Source organism: Morone saxatilis, unplaced genomic scaffold, assembly GCF_004916995.1.
Source record: "Morone saxatilis isolate NCDOM2014 unplaced genomic scaffold, NCSU_SB_2.0 Contig8, whole genome shotgun sequence".
NCBI classification, from domain to species: domain Eukaryota; kingdom Metazoa; phylum Chordata; class Actinopteri; family Moronidae; genus Morone; species Morone saxatilis.
Genome location: NW_023340257.1, coordinates 12,256,192 through 12,271,026, shown reverse-complemented (window position 1 = coordinate 12,271,026; position 14,835 = coordinate 12,256,192). Strand labels below are relative to the sequence as shown.

The window sequence follows — 14,835 nt, the reverse complement described above, 5'->3', positions numbered from 1 at the left end:
CCACACCACCACACACACACACACACCCACACACACACACACAGTACATAATCCTATAATACAATATTATTTTTAGATTTAGATTAAAAATTGATGTTGAACACACTCCACATATTGTCAATTTCTTATTATTTTTTTATAATGTGAAAAAAAACTCTAACCTACGTGACAATAAGATAAAATAAAATATGTCCTTTTCTCCCAGCCATTTTAACCAGTCAGTAGTCTCAAATACTGTATGAGAGACGGCACAAAGTCCTGAAGGAATCCTGTCTAACATCTAGCAATAATACGATAATCCCTTTAGTCTGCAGGGAGATCATGGATTATAGCAGGAAAGAGACTGCGACGCAGGAAAAGATCATTTGAGAAGCAAAGACACAGAAGACAGAAAGATAAGTGAGAAGTTGAGAAGAGAGGGGGGAAGCAGAGGAGAAATGGTGAGAAAAGGAGGCAGAGAAAGAGAACAAAGAAGAGCACAGAGAGGAGACTAGCGTTAAAGACAAATAGAGGAAAACAACAGAGGAGAGTATAGAAGGAGAGAGCAGAAGCGAGAGGAGGCGAAAAGAGCAGGAAATTCCCCTGAAGTGTTTGTGTCTCCTGAGAGGATCACAGATCAGAGAGACGAGTGACCTTGTGGTCATCTGTCAGCCCCTCCGACTCTGCTGGAGGCAGGATATCTCCACAGGGAAAGAACACAGTGACACACACACCATTGTACAGCATACTGAGGAGAACATGTGTGCTCCCACATACCCACTGACACACAAAAGGAAAGGCATGAAATAATTCGCAGTACAAAACAAAAGCTGTGTTTTCACTTATTGAAGGGAGTGTGTGTGTTGTTTGTAATCAATAAACAGCGAGTTGATTACAGCCTGAGGTCTTTTACTGTATACAGTACGGTTAAGTTTTTCTATTTTTAACCTGTCTGTCTCCTGAAGCCTTTACACACTTACAATGTTTCATATAAGACACTCAGTACACTGCCTTAAATAAAACTCACTGTGCAGTCTATCGGACTACATTTCTACCTACAGATTGGTACACTCAGACTATAAATAAAACCAGCTTGACCAAACTTTACTTTCAGGAAATTTTCTGTATGATCTCGTGTGAACTAGCTACCATACTGGACAGATTTTTTTCTGCGATGATTACACTGTATTTATTCTCAGAGCACGGGGCCACTGCTTCTCTTACAAAAATTATGTGCGATCATTTGGACCTTCCATCTTTTCAGTGTGGGTAAAAATGCTGTGCAATTACTTTAATGTCCATTGGGGATCATATATTGTTACTAGCAGGTGCAAGACGTTTCAATGCTGGCTGAAGCAGCGGCTGACCACTAGTACAGTGCCTTATTAAAATCTATATTCTCATTCTGGATGACAGAGCTGCATTAAGGAAATGTCCATTAGAGAAGATATCACAGATATCATGTGGGTAATGCTGGGTAATGCTACTATATGTCCCCCTCGGAGACGTAATTCCCTGCTTCGAAATTGTGACACAAATGTTACATCACTTTGATGAGATCAAATTAATCTTGTATGATCACTGAAGCAGTTAATAGCAAGGATATAATGAGCAGTATGTCAAAAAACAAGTACAGCATTGAACTTGTGCATATGTGTAGTCTGTCATTTATTAATTAACCACAAAAAAAAAAACTTAACTTAATTTGTAGGAAACCAGCAGTTTGTCAGTCCCTTGGCAGCTTGTCATTGGCTCTCAGCACTAAGCCCATTTGTTCCTATCGAATATATGGACATTTTAAAAGAAGGGTATATATAATATTATATATATTATATATATATTATATTTTGGACAGCAGTACACTGCAGTTTTTACTTTAACAGAAGGAAATAGTGTTTTTGTTGCGGACTACTTCCAGTCGTGGATTTGGTGTGAAGTGAGAAGGCTGCGAGAGGACAGTTTATTATTTGACTCATAATAAACTTTGCAATGAAGGAACATGTCACCCAGTACAATGGTGTTGATCACTGGTGTGTTTTAAATTGTTTTTGTTGAACAATGTAGCTCTGTGGCACAGAGGAATATATTGAGTTTTAATGTTAGCAGGATCCAGGGATGGAAAGAGTAGCCTACAACAATATTTAACTCAAGTAAACAGGCCAGCCCACAGAAATGGCTTCGGCCATTGAAAAGGTCCAGTGAATGGGCCGTTCCTCCCCAAATCTGTTACTCATCCTCTGTCTCTCCTATGTACCATCATTATTGCTAGCCTCCACGGGCAACCCTAGCAGCTGAGCCCCAGAAACTCAGACAGTTACACAGAAATGACTAACAATAAATAAAACACTGTGGCAGGTGCAACAAGCATTATGAAGCTACATAAATTAAATAACTTAAAATAAAGCATCACCACAAAAGAGCAGAACAAGTACACATTTATATTAAAGCAAAAAGAGAAAAGGTGTACACACACCGCTGCTTTGTTTGTAGGCCACAGTGGTTGTTGATGTCCTCTGTCTGTACTCTGTACAGTGAGCTGCAACAGTTGGAGAGGTTTTTGTTGTACTCACCAGTCTGAACATCATTCTGTGAGCCACAAAGTCCCCCACAGTCTGCTCCAGGTTCAACTTCTCTGCTCATTCAGTCTGTAAGCAGTCCAAGTTTCCAAAATGTTTTGAGCGGAAAGAGTCTGTGCAGTCAGACGAGAACAAAAACACACACCTCACTGATGCTAGAATCTCCTCAGCAAATGTAGAAATCACTATTGGAAGACCCACCATGAGCCTCTTAGCATTTAGCACTGAGGCCCATCATGCACTTGTTGGTCACATCCTGGGTGTGTTTGATTTGTGTTACTCAACATGCTCTCCGGGTGGTGCAATAAATCATTGATCAGTTAAGCTAAAAGTAAGCAACCCTTTTTTTTGCTCATGCCACAGTACATCATCCTTCATTTTATTGTTGTGCAACTGCTAAGCTTAAAATGTAGTGAAGTAAAACACTTATGTTGTTTAGGTTATTACTTGCATACCTGGTAGGATTCATTGTTGTTGGTTTTGGTTTTCATGCAATTTGACAGAAAATAAATCACCATACTTATATTTTATTGTAGATATGTAGTGAGTAGATGGATACATTTGTATATATGTTGAACATCTATCACAGAATTATACACCCCAACACTTACTGAGAAAATGGGAGTTTGTGTTACTGAGCCCTGTGTCAATAAAACCAAGTTGATCCCATTCATCCTCTAACATTTTGCCATCCTGCCAGCGATGTTCCCCATCTCACTCCACACTTCCTCCACTCTGCTCCCCTGCAGTGTATTTTCGGCACTTTTCCATCCTCCTTCTGAGCATCCTGTCCATGTGTGTTAGCTTTTTCCTCTCACTTCCCACCCCTGAAAACCCTCTGCTGAGGTGGGACATACTGTGACAATTTTTGTAATCCAGAGTGTTTATTGGGGAAACAGCAGAGTGAAAACTGGGAATCAGACACATGTCCACGGTGAGGCTGATGGGAGCAGTGGGTGGGAGCAGTGGGAGAGACCAGAGGTGTCATCACTCGGTGCCCCAGAGACAGGCTCCAGTCTTAAATCAGCCTTCTCAAAATCCTGACACAACACGCCGTGTACAGTGAAATAAAAGTGCATTTTTATGCTCATATCTGACTAACGTGTTCCATTACTAGTATGCACAATGTTATGATGCCGGCAGTGATGATATTACTGTTCGGCTGCATTATAAGTGGGCTCTGCACTTAGTCAGTCTGACGTTATATTGCAGCTGGCTGTGGCTCATCTGAGGTTTCTCTGGTTTCCTCTCACTGAAATGTGGCTCAAGTCTGATGAGGCAGTGATTAACATTTTAAAATCCAGAAACCCAAATGAGAAATCTAGCCTTGTGCAGGAACCCAAAACATTTTACCACTCTTGTTTTATGGGGACCCACCAGATGTTGGCCTAGTTAGCATGCTGGGTGTAAAAGTAAAAAAACAAACAGGGTCTGATGCATTAGACAAGCTGAGTAAGGACAGACTAAATGTTGTTAAAGGAACAAATCTGACTCCGTCCTGAGATGGAGTGATTACATATCTGCATGGACAGGAAAACAAATGAAAAGGTCTTGTTCTTTTCTGTTTATATCCTCATGTTTAAGTATTTATTTGGACTAAATGTTACAAATACGTGTGTCAGAAAGGTTATCAGATAGAAAGTGAAATGTTTATGTCTCACATAGGCAAGCTTTACATAAGCATTGTATTGTATTGTTTGCTAGACAACGCAGGAAAGCCCCAAACACTGTAAATGGTGAACGTCATAGAAGAATGGAGGAAGTCGTGAAAGAATTGAAGGAGGGTCACAAAAGTGAAAAAGCGAAGATCGTAGCAGAGAACAGAATATTTGAATATAGACAGTTTTGTAAGTGTGCTGAATTTCAGGAGGGAGACCAGGCATTCAAATAATATCCCTTTTTGTGGCTTCATTTCTATGTGGGTTCTATGGCTGTTCTAAGTCCAACTCGACTCAAGAGTTTTTTTGTACGAATGTGACGTGTGCTGCATTTAAATCATTGCTCTGAAGTGACACATTGTGTGGGTTTTGTGATCAAAAATCCAAACAAACATCTCACTAAAGCAGCTACTGAACGCCACCGGAGTCTGAATTTTATCACAATAGTTTCTAAAAACCTGGCATGCTAATTTATGATAAAGACAAACTCTGTAAACACATTACCTTGGAAACAAGCCCTCTGCAAAGCATTTTCTGTTTGCTGCGATGCTGATGTTAATTTTCCACCTTCGCCCGCAGGATTAGTAGTCATCAAAACGCTGGAAGAGTTGTGCAACAACACTTGGTGTTTTGAATTCAATTTTTACAATGTGGATTTTTGGGGCCTTTTGGTTGCTAAACAACTAAGTAAAATCAGGCTTTCCAGTTGGCTTCGACTTCAAGCGTGCATGTATACACTCACATGGATTAAAGGTGAAGGTCAAAGGGTTTTTCTTTTTCTTTTTTTAATTGCAGAAAAGGTGAAGAACAACTCTGTCTGCCCAGTGTTGAAGTAGCTATAAACATTGTAGTATCACTTGAATGAATATTATCCATTTGCTCCCTCTCTCACACTCTGCCCACTCCCTTCTTGTCCACACCCTCTCCATCCATCCTCTTTCCCTTTGACCCCTCCTCTCCCACCCGACCTCCACCCCCCATGCTGTCCTCATTTTCCTGTTTCTCTACAATTTTCTCAAACAGGTTTTATAGCCTTTTTTCTTGCTCTGCCTCGCTCCCTGCATCATCTCTCTCCCTCTCTCCATCTCTCTCTCTGCCTCCATTCCTCTGTCTCTCTGACCCAGAGGGCCGTGTTTTGCCGAAATCCAATCCTCTCTCTTTTTTAAACCTGCTGTTCCATTTCACTCCCATTTTGTCACACTGCAGTGCACACACAATACCCGCTCCTCCCTCATTCCAGCCCTTTTCTCTGTCTCCACAAACACACACACACACACATTTACAGAAGAGTGCGCACACAGACATTTGCACAACTGCATAAACACAAACAAAAAACAGAAGGACACAGGAAAAAAAAAAAGAGACTTAATTAAGCCATCCATCAAATGTGATGCTCTTGGTCGGATTCATACACAAACATACACAAACATACACACCTTACAAACCTCACACCCTGCTTTGTAGTTCTGTGGCCATCCATCACGGCTTTACCGACTCCGCTCAACCTCGACTCACAACCAATCACACAGAGGTTAGGGACTGAGTGCTTGTGAATGTGCGTGTGTGAAAGAGAGTAAGAGAGAGAGGTAGAGGCAACCACCATTTGCTTTGGGAACAGACACTGGGGCATTTTCTGCCTGTGAAGCCTGTTTCAGCAGATTTAATTGAGAGGCAGAATGATCTCTAATGTTTACTGTTGAACAGTTGTGACTACTGATAGTGTGTGGTGGAGGGTCAGCCTAGCTCTGAAACACACACACACACACATGCACATCTCTGTATTGGTGCTTTGTCTTATTATTCTCAACTTCTACTCATCTAATTGCACGTGCTGAACTGAAATTAAATTGGGACAGAGTTTGACTTTCTTTACAATCACAATATTGGAACATGTTAGTGACTATTACTGCAATAAAATCTAGCAATATTGACATTTATTTCATCTTTATTTTGAATAAATAAGGTCCAAAAATACACTCAGGCAACAGAATAACTGTGAAACAAACATTCAGGGCAAAAACTTATTTAACTCAATAACGCTGCTTTCTTCATGAGTTCTTTGAACACAAAAGACAATTTTACACTATTTTATGAAATGTAGAAGATGAGTGAAGTAGTGTTTTATTAGACTAAGAGTAGAAGAATTCAGAGTTATCAAAGCTTGTTACAGCCTGAGATCCATGTTTATATCTCATTAAAGATGTTATGGCTGCTCCATTTTGATGTCTGGCCCATGAAATTAAAAGAAATGACTTTTCATTCAAGAACTAGTGTTGTTGTTAAACCAAAAAACAAATAAAGAAAGTAAAAACTGTTCTCTTCTCCTCTGGTGCCTTCCCTTGTACCATATTATGCAAATTTAAGGTTTTGGTCTCTAAGCTAAGGTGCTTAATTAGAAAATGATGGTGTCAGTATCAGAGCCTGTCCTGTTATTTGTTGCCCCAGTCAAATCTGCCTTTTAGGACAATATTTTCTCCACCTGAGGCTTACAATGCTTGACAAAAGCCTCTGTAGTTACTGGCTGGTTACTGGTGTCCAAGATGAGGTCCTTTCACTGCTGTTTGAGGAAGAGAGCGGCTCCAGTCTGTATCCACTGGTTGGGGTTCGCTCCGCAGGGCAGACAGATGTGCGTGACCACCTTCACCCTCTCTGAGCTTGTGTACAGAGGCAGCCATATACTCTCCTCTGATGCAGTGGAGTCAGCAGCAGAGTTCTAGGATCAAACACAGACAAAGACACACTTTAATGAATGTATGCACACTGACTGTATATTTAAGTAGTTTACATGTATTTCAAAAATTTAACTAACGATTTCAACGGTTTTTGAGTTACCCCACAAAAACTCATTAATGATCAAATCCTCAAGATTTACAAAAAGTCTATTGCTGCTAATTTCATGATTGTATCAGGAAATAAAAAACAATTTAATGAGGCCAAATCCTGTCTGCCCATGTTTCACACACACAAATTTCTCTGAGGGCAACAATATGTTCCTGTTTTAAACACAAATATGTACCTGTGGAACCCAGGCCATGTAGCAGGGTGGGACAGCTGACACACTGGGAGAGTCATGCTGATTCTCACAAAGATGAACACCATCAAAACTACAACCCTCCAGCTGGAGACCTCCCACCTGGAAAAAGAGTGGAACAGATGGAGTGAGAAGCAAAAGAAGAGAAAAGGGGTCAAAAAGACAAAAATAAAATAAAGTGATTGTAAACTGAGGAGAAAGAGAGAAGAGCAGTGGATTTAACAGAAGGCCGGGATAATGAAGCCAAAACGTTTTGACTGAACTGAAAGGGAAAGGAGAGAGGCAGGGTCTATGTAAACAAAGAGGAATGACATTGCTGTCACCTGACTGACTAGCATGTTATGCACATTGTACATGAGAGAGTGTGTTTATATGAGTGAATTCAGTCCTGTGACTCAGGGATTTTCCACAGTAGGCCAGACAATAAGGGGAACTCTGGCGTCAAGTCAAACATACACAGACAACTACTAAATCACCATAATCTGGGCAAGAAAAAGCTTCAATGTGTATATGCATGTGTGTGTGTGTGTGTGTGTAAGAGAGCTCATTGCTTTACAACAATTATCCCTTTTCTCTTTCTCTGTCAGATGTCTGAATATTTCCTTTCCCTCCCTGCAGCTGCAACCTCTCTTTAAGCACCCACACCCTTCCCTTCTCCCTTTGTATATTTTAAGTAAGTGCAAGTCCGGCCAGTTTTTATTGGCATGATTGAAAAGAAACAAATGCCTAAAAGTATTTTAGTATTTAGTAATTGTAGACAATACAAACTGACTAAAAGTGGTATTGTATGTGTGTGCTGCCAGTTCTTTAACTGTATGAATTTGTACTCATCAAATGCATCACAGAAACACAGGAAACAAGGTAACTCAAAGACAACACACTTGTCTCTAATGGATATAACTCTTTGCTTTCTTTCTTACGTTCTTCTCTTTTTCAGGTCCTGCCTTCTTATCTGCATCTGTTTTCTATTCTTGCAGTCTTTTACTCCATTATTTTCCAATTATCACTCAGCCAGAGTCTGCCTCATTTATAGCGCCAGGATTCTGCAGCTGGATGGGAGCAGTGTGTTTCTGTATGCATGATCTGTAAGTTAATGTGTGCTTGTTGTAATGCTACCTTGACTTGCAGCTTGGCCTGTGCAATGGAGCTCCTCCACGACGAGACAAACACCAAACTATCCATAGAACAACCCATGGACCTAAAATCACCAGAAATACGTCATTAACCTTAGCACACATACTCGTTCTGTCTCACGCGAACCCACAAGCATTCAGTGTTACCTGGCAGTTTCCTGTCTCAAAGCGTTGAGGAAGGTGTCAGGGTGGAAGAGCTCAGCTAGATCTAGGGTGTCCGATAGAAGAGCTTGTCTGCTTGAACGCTCCACCCAACTCTGGACACACACACATACAGACAAACATACACAGAGACACACACACACAAACACAGATTAATGAACCAAGAACCTAGCAAACAACAAATAAACACTCAGAGATAACACATAATTCAGGCATAAAATCAGTTTCACACAGCAGTCAGACAAAACATTTTGTGGATCAATGAAAGATAATGAGAATACAATTTTCTTCAGTTCAAGTGGTAAAATTTGACACAAATAGAGCTGGCTCCGAATACTATAAGAAATATATTTGCTCTAAATATTCACCCTCTGACCACAAATAGTTTGATTACAAAGAATACAAATAGTGATTGTTTGTATTGTATTTGGCTCTTTAAATTTTCATAGAGAACATCGATCTGTGAGTGGAATGATCATAATTTCTATCCGAATCAGTGTGTATTTATTAATCAGAGATAAAATGAGTTACAAAGGGAGAGGGCAAAACATAAAGTCAATACAAATGTGTGGCCAAAAGAGTATTTAATGTCCCCTGGTCCTTTTATCACCACGTCAACAAGCTGATAACACTGGGATCCCAATTACCTACTAATGGGAATACAGTGTGTGCACACACAGAGGCATAAACATACAGATTACCATTTAAGCATATGTCTATACTATACTTAGACATACGCAGGCACATGCATGCAGAGACAGCAATGTGTATGCGTATTTAGATACTAAAAGACAGCATACACTGTATCCAGATACAAGTACACAGTGTGGAGCTGTATGACTGGAGATAGACCTCTCTAAGCCTTATCCAATGTGTTTATCCAGTCTGCCTTATTCAGCAACATCTGCTTTGTAAGCCGTCTCCTTCTGTGTCTGCGAAAACTACTTATTTTTGTCAAAAGGACACACTTAATCAGTAACTTAATCTGATATGATATCTCACAATACAATCTTATTTCTCAGTCTGTATGTTGTCTTTTCTTTTCGGAGGGGATGTTGCAGAGTGGCACAACAACTGATTCCACTGCTCTGTAGCCAAGATTATTGTGATATATGACTGCAGTGGCCTGTTGTAAGCCTTGAGAGTTGACCTAAGATTGAAGTCTTGGATCTATTCTGGGCCCTGTTTTGCATTTCTGTTTTAGGTAGGCAGTTTTCTCTAAATCACCATAGAAACTAGTGGATTTGGAGGTCAGCTAGGGAAAATTTGCTGACAAATAGAGGCAGAATGAACAAACATCTGATCCAATCTCTATTATAAATGGATTCCTTTTTAGCACAGCATCAGTCTGCACTGGCTTTAGAGATAAATTGGGATGAGCATTATGCCAAGAAAAAATATGCACCAATGCAAGCCCATACCCACATTCACACAGGCACATACTTGCAGGCAAATGCACACACACACACACACACACACACACGCAGACTCTCTCTCTCAGGAGGACGTGCACCAAGAATTTTGGATATTAATAATACAACGAGCCAGTGTGCACTGGTATGCATAGTATTTGTGTGCATATATGTGTGTGTGTGAGCATTTGGGTGTTTCCAAGGTCGTCCGGCACGTCTGGGGTGTACTGCTGTGCTGTTAGCTCTTTATTCTTCTGCAGCTCCACACAGCAGCAGCTTTGTCTGTCTCCGCCTTTATTAGACTGATTAGCTAACAGGACACAGACACGCTGCTAACAGAGATATCACTCAGTACTGATGGGCAGGAATAGACAGTTAAGGACAGCGCAGCCTCCAGATAGACACACATGAAGACAGATGGAGTGCAGAAAGAGGCAGGCAGACAGGGAGACATACACACAAACAGATGGGTAGGCAGGCAGGCAGGCCGACCAGAAGACAGACAGACATAGGCAGTGAGGCTCGCCCACACGAATAATCAAATGCATCAAATTCACATAGAAATAAATAATTTCTGAGTGTGTGTGTGTGTGTGTGTTTTCTAGTCTGTCAGAGCATATTGAGGTAGGCGTACAGTCAGACACAGTCGAGAGGAGTTTCAGCCAGAACCTTTATTTTTTGGCACCAACCTAGGGCAAACACTTCCCAGAACCTCATGCTTTTATATAATAATCCGCTTTTATTTATGAAGTGCTTTTGAAAACAACATTAGAATTTTTCTGGCGCGGTCTTAGTCAAAACGTTGCCTTGATCAGTCATGAATAATTTTTGCCTGAGCCGTAACCTAAAGTCTGGTCCTTGGACCCCGGCTCAGCCAAAGGATTTTTGTCTTGTGGGGAAACACCATAAAAAGGTCTAGGGTCGTTGTTGGATATCTGAGGTGCAAGGTCCTTTTTAAATCCAAAAGTGTTCTCCCTTAATATTCATCACAACTGGAGGACGAGGCTCCCTGTGGGATATAAATGCACCATGGATTTAAATGGATCCCTCAATCATTATGCTAATGCTGATTAGAAAACTCTTAGGCTCCTTAAGTCTCACTCTCGTGAGAGTAGTACCACAGAGGATTCCCAGGGGCGTCTGGTTTTTTTTTAATAACCAGCGAGGTTGTCTTTACTGCCAATTCTCCCACAGAAACTTTACCACTATTTTTTTGGTTTAAGACAAAAGGTAAGTAGGGTAGGAGCAGACCTTCGTGAATTTCGGTCCCTGAAGGATTAAAGTGTTCTGTCACCGCGAAAGATGGTTTGTATGTGTGTTTTTTTTCTTATTCCATGTGCATATATGTATGTGTCTATTTGTAGTAAATATTATTTGTGTGCCGGTGGGAAAAAGGAGGAGAGACAGATACTGGAAAGACAGATACTAGACTGACAGAGAAAGAGAATAGCAGAGGTCTCTATATGTATACATTATGTATGTTACCTGTATAGCGAGAGCCCGTGTTACTACAGCTCTGAGGTACTGCATTGGCTCTTCTGGTCCCTCCCATTTGTTCTGCCATGTTAAAGGGCACTGAAACAGAGGGAAACAGGCACAGAGAGGAAGAAAAGTTATTTAGAGTCCTAATGAAAAAAAAACATAAAAAACAAGTGTCAGCAAGAAGGTAAAGTATACCATGTTATTTTCGCTGTGGACATTCTGCAATCAGTAAGCTACGTGCTTCAGCCAGGCGGCTGTGCGGTCGACTGCACGCAGCTGTCAACCCAGAGAGCCACAGCATGCAAGAGGACTGCAGATTCACTGAGCTGTGTTGAAGACATTCTTCAAGGAAAAGTAGCTAATCTCCTTCCCAAAAAGTTGCTAGATTCGTCCCTCGCCTATTTTTAAAATAAAGTTGCTAAAGCAGTCTCAAAAGTCATGTTTCCTGTCCCCTCTACTATCACTGAAGGCTACCACAGTCACTAAATTATGCAACACAAACTTGACAACATTGGACTCTGTTGGGTCACCTTGAAAACTATTTCAAACGCACATTTAAACATTGTGTGTCACTCACTAAAGGGCATACACTCTCCTAGGCTGCAACGCCACTGTGGTCTGGCTAAAGCATAACATATGTCTGTGAAGGTCCTTCTAAACTTTTGATGTCAAAGGGCTAGAGCTTGCACATATGCGGGATGTGTAAAGTGCTTGTCTTACTGTATACTATATAAATACTTGACTTGTTACATTAAACTCAAACTCAAGCATCACAGTGACAAAAGACTGCATACACAAATATGGCAGTCTGTCTGGGTCATCATCTAAGTGCATGCTACAGTTCCTTTGACTCACTTTTTCTGTTTATCCATCTGCCTGTGGCCTTTGTGTCACACTGAAACTGTAGCAAAAGCACATTTAACTTTCCTAGGTTTCAGCGCCTCAGTGGTTTGGAAAAAAAATCTTCTACAGAAAAAACAAATGCAGCTGTTTTTCTGTGGACAGCATTGTTCATTTTAAAAATAAATTGCAAAGCAGGAGGAAGTGTGACGTTTTCATAGTGCAGCAAAAAGTTTGGGTGAAGAGGGGTAGATGAATGTTACAAAAGTACAGCCAACATTGGTTTCCTTTAACAATGACAAGTAGTTTTTTTAACTAAGTAGTTTTAGTTGCTTAACCTTAACCATAGCTTAACCCAGTGCTTCTCAAGCGTTTTCAGAAGCTAAAACTAATAAAAAGGGATCAAAGTTGAATGTTAGTGAAATAAAGGTCAGCACAAGAGCATCTGCAAACTCTTTGTTTACTTTCCCTACATAAATCATATTTATTCAACTTCATTCCCTATATTTTTCCCCTGGTCATCCACGCCCCACCTGCAGTGGCTCTATGCCCCACCGTGAACAGAAAACCACTGGCTTTACCAAAGAGGTGGCTGATTACAAAATGTAGTGTAGTTTTGAAATGCTCAAAATGTTCATTTTGGAAGGCACTGACAAATGCTATATTTGTGTGTAGGTGGAAAAAGAAAGCTTCCCTCAGGAGACAACTGTTAACTCTGGAGCAGGTTAGGTAGTCTGTGTTGCTTAAACTGTTAGAGATCAAAGAACTGCTTTACACACAAGCACAAATACGCAGTGAAGACTTTAGATTCAAGCTTGGAAGTCATAATGGAACTAAAAAGGACTTTGTCTGTCTCTTGTCTGTGTTGTGTGTGTATGCCACATGTGTGACAGTATGATAACCATGCAGGCTTAAGTTATGTTGTAGCAATCTTAATGATTAATGTTAATGCTGCCAGAAATAATCTCAGAGCTATTGGCACCCACCGAAATTAACAGATTAAAAAATATATTTCTTAAATCTAAAGGCCTGGTACATTTTCAGACCACACATTTGTTTACATACAAGGTGAATAAATAGAATAGCAATAGTGAAAATAAATAATTGATTAAAACTCATTTAGTGCACCTAATTACACATAGAAATACAGTCACATGTGATTCAGCATTGCAGTTCGTTGCCAGAGCATTTAATAGGTGCAAATTCAGTCTCCAAGGTAATGTGCTGATTTTTTCAAGTAGCTGGTGTGACTTGTTGGCAAGCTACTATTTTGAATAACAGGATTTCTTTGATCACTTTTTTGCACTTTATGACCCCCAGTTTGCTTGAAAATAACTGTGATGATGAGATGAAATAAAAAGTCTGTATTGTCATGCTAATTCCTACAACTGCCACTGAAAATCTGACTGATACTAGAGATTATTTAACCTTTAATCAAAAAACCAACTCTGCATCAGTCTTCATGTCTTGATATTAATGGTCTTCCCGCTGACTAAAGGCACTGGTGATATTTATTTCTTTTTTGCAGCGCTGCTTACCACTCTCTTCTGATGCTTGGGTAGTTTCCAAGTATCTAATTATTTTTTACGGCACAGCTGAGGAGAGAGGCAATGGAGCTGATACCAGGGCTGTGCCATACTTTTACAATATTACAATCCCAAATGATCCATTTTCCAAATATATAAATCACATCAGCAGCTTTCTGTTCCTCTTCTCTGGTTGAAACTGGGCTAATCAGTTATGTAACCATAAACACATAATGGCACAAGGTTGGAGACTGTTTTTGTTGACAAAGATGAAGAGTTGGAGGAAAAAGGTTTAACAGACTGATAACTGCATGGGATTGAATGATATATAGAATAAAATGTTGGCATTCACCTTTAGATATGTGAACTTTCTTCTGCCTAGCATTTATTTTGCTTGAGGCGGTGGTATGGACCACGATTTACCTACAGAATCAATTTACACTTTAAGTAACTGCAGGCAATGGAAGGTTGTCAAATTAATACAATGGATAATGAATAATGGTAATATTGCTTTAAGTTGTGCAGTATTGAGTTGAGACAAAAGAAATCTTACATAAGACAGCAAGAAGACTTCTTTACTTTTAACAAATTCTACTGCTAAAGACTCTCATACATCTACACACTGACACACTTCTACACAAGTAGCCATGCCAATACAATGAGTGGTTTAACAGTTATGACAGTGATGTAAAACACCGCCAGCTGGGGTCACCAAAGTCAGGTTAGGTAAGTCATCAGGTTTTAAATTCAGTTTGTAGTGAATTTAATATATGTCAAGGATTGGGGGGATTGCCAGAATGTCCAGCAAATATTACAGTTGCTGTTGCTTTTACTAAGGTTCAAAAACGTTTTTTTAGTTAAGGATACTGTCTATACAATTTTTATTCAATACACTGTGATCTGGGCCTTTAGAGACACTTCCTCTCCGGAAGAAGATGGCGTAGACACAGGCCAGTCATAATTAATCATCTTAATTTATAAAACAGGCTATGGTGGGGTGACCAAGGCTGAATCCTTGCTGCAGCGGCTCAGGGTT

General features: G+C 40.2%; 1 protein-coding gene across 1 annotated transcript in view; it reads right to left on the bottom strand.

Annotated features, from left to right (window-relative positions):
- Positions 1-4,157: 4,157 nt before the first annotated feature.
- The window catches only part of LOC118341759 (cytoplasmic dynein 2 heavy chain 1), a gene marked incomplete in the record, with an annotated part of 105,682 nt that continues 95,004 nt past the window's right edge, over positions 4,158-14,835 (bottom strand). Inside the window, 5 exon segments of the mRNA XM_035680126.1 lie at positions 4,158-6,926; positions 7,230-7,346; positions 8,361-8,442; positions 8,525-8,634; positions 11,437-11,526. Coding sequence (XP_035536019.1) covers positions 6,765-6,926; positions 7,230-7,346; positions 8,361-8,442; positions 8,525-8,634; positions 11,437-11,526 — 561 coding nt within the window.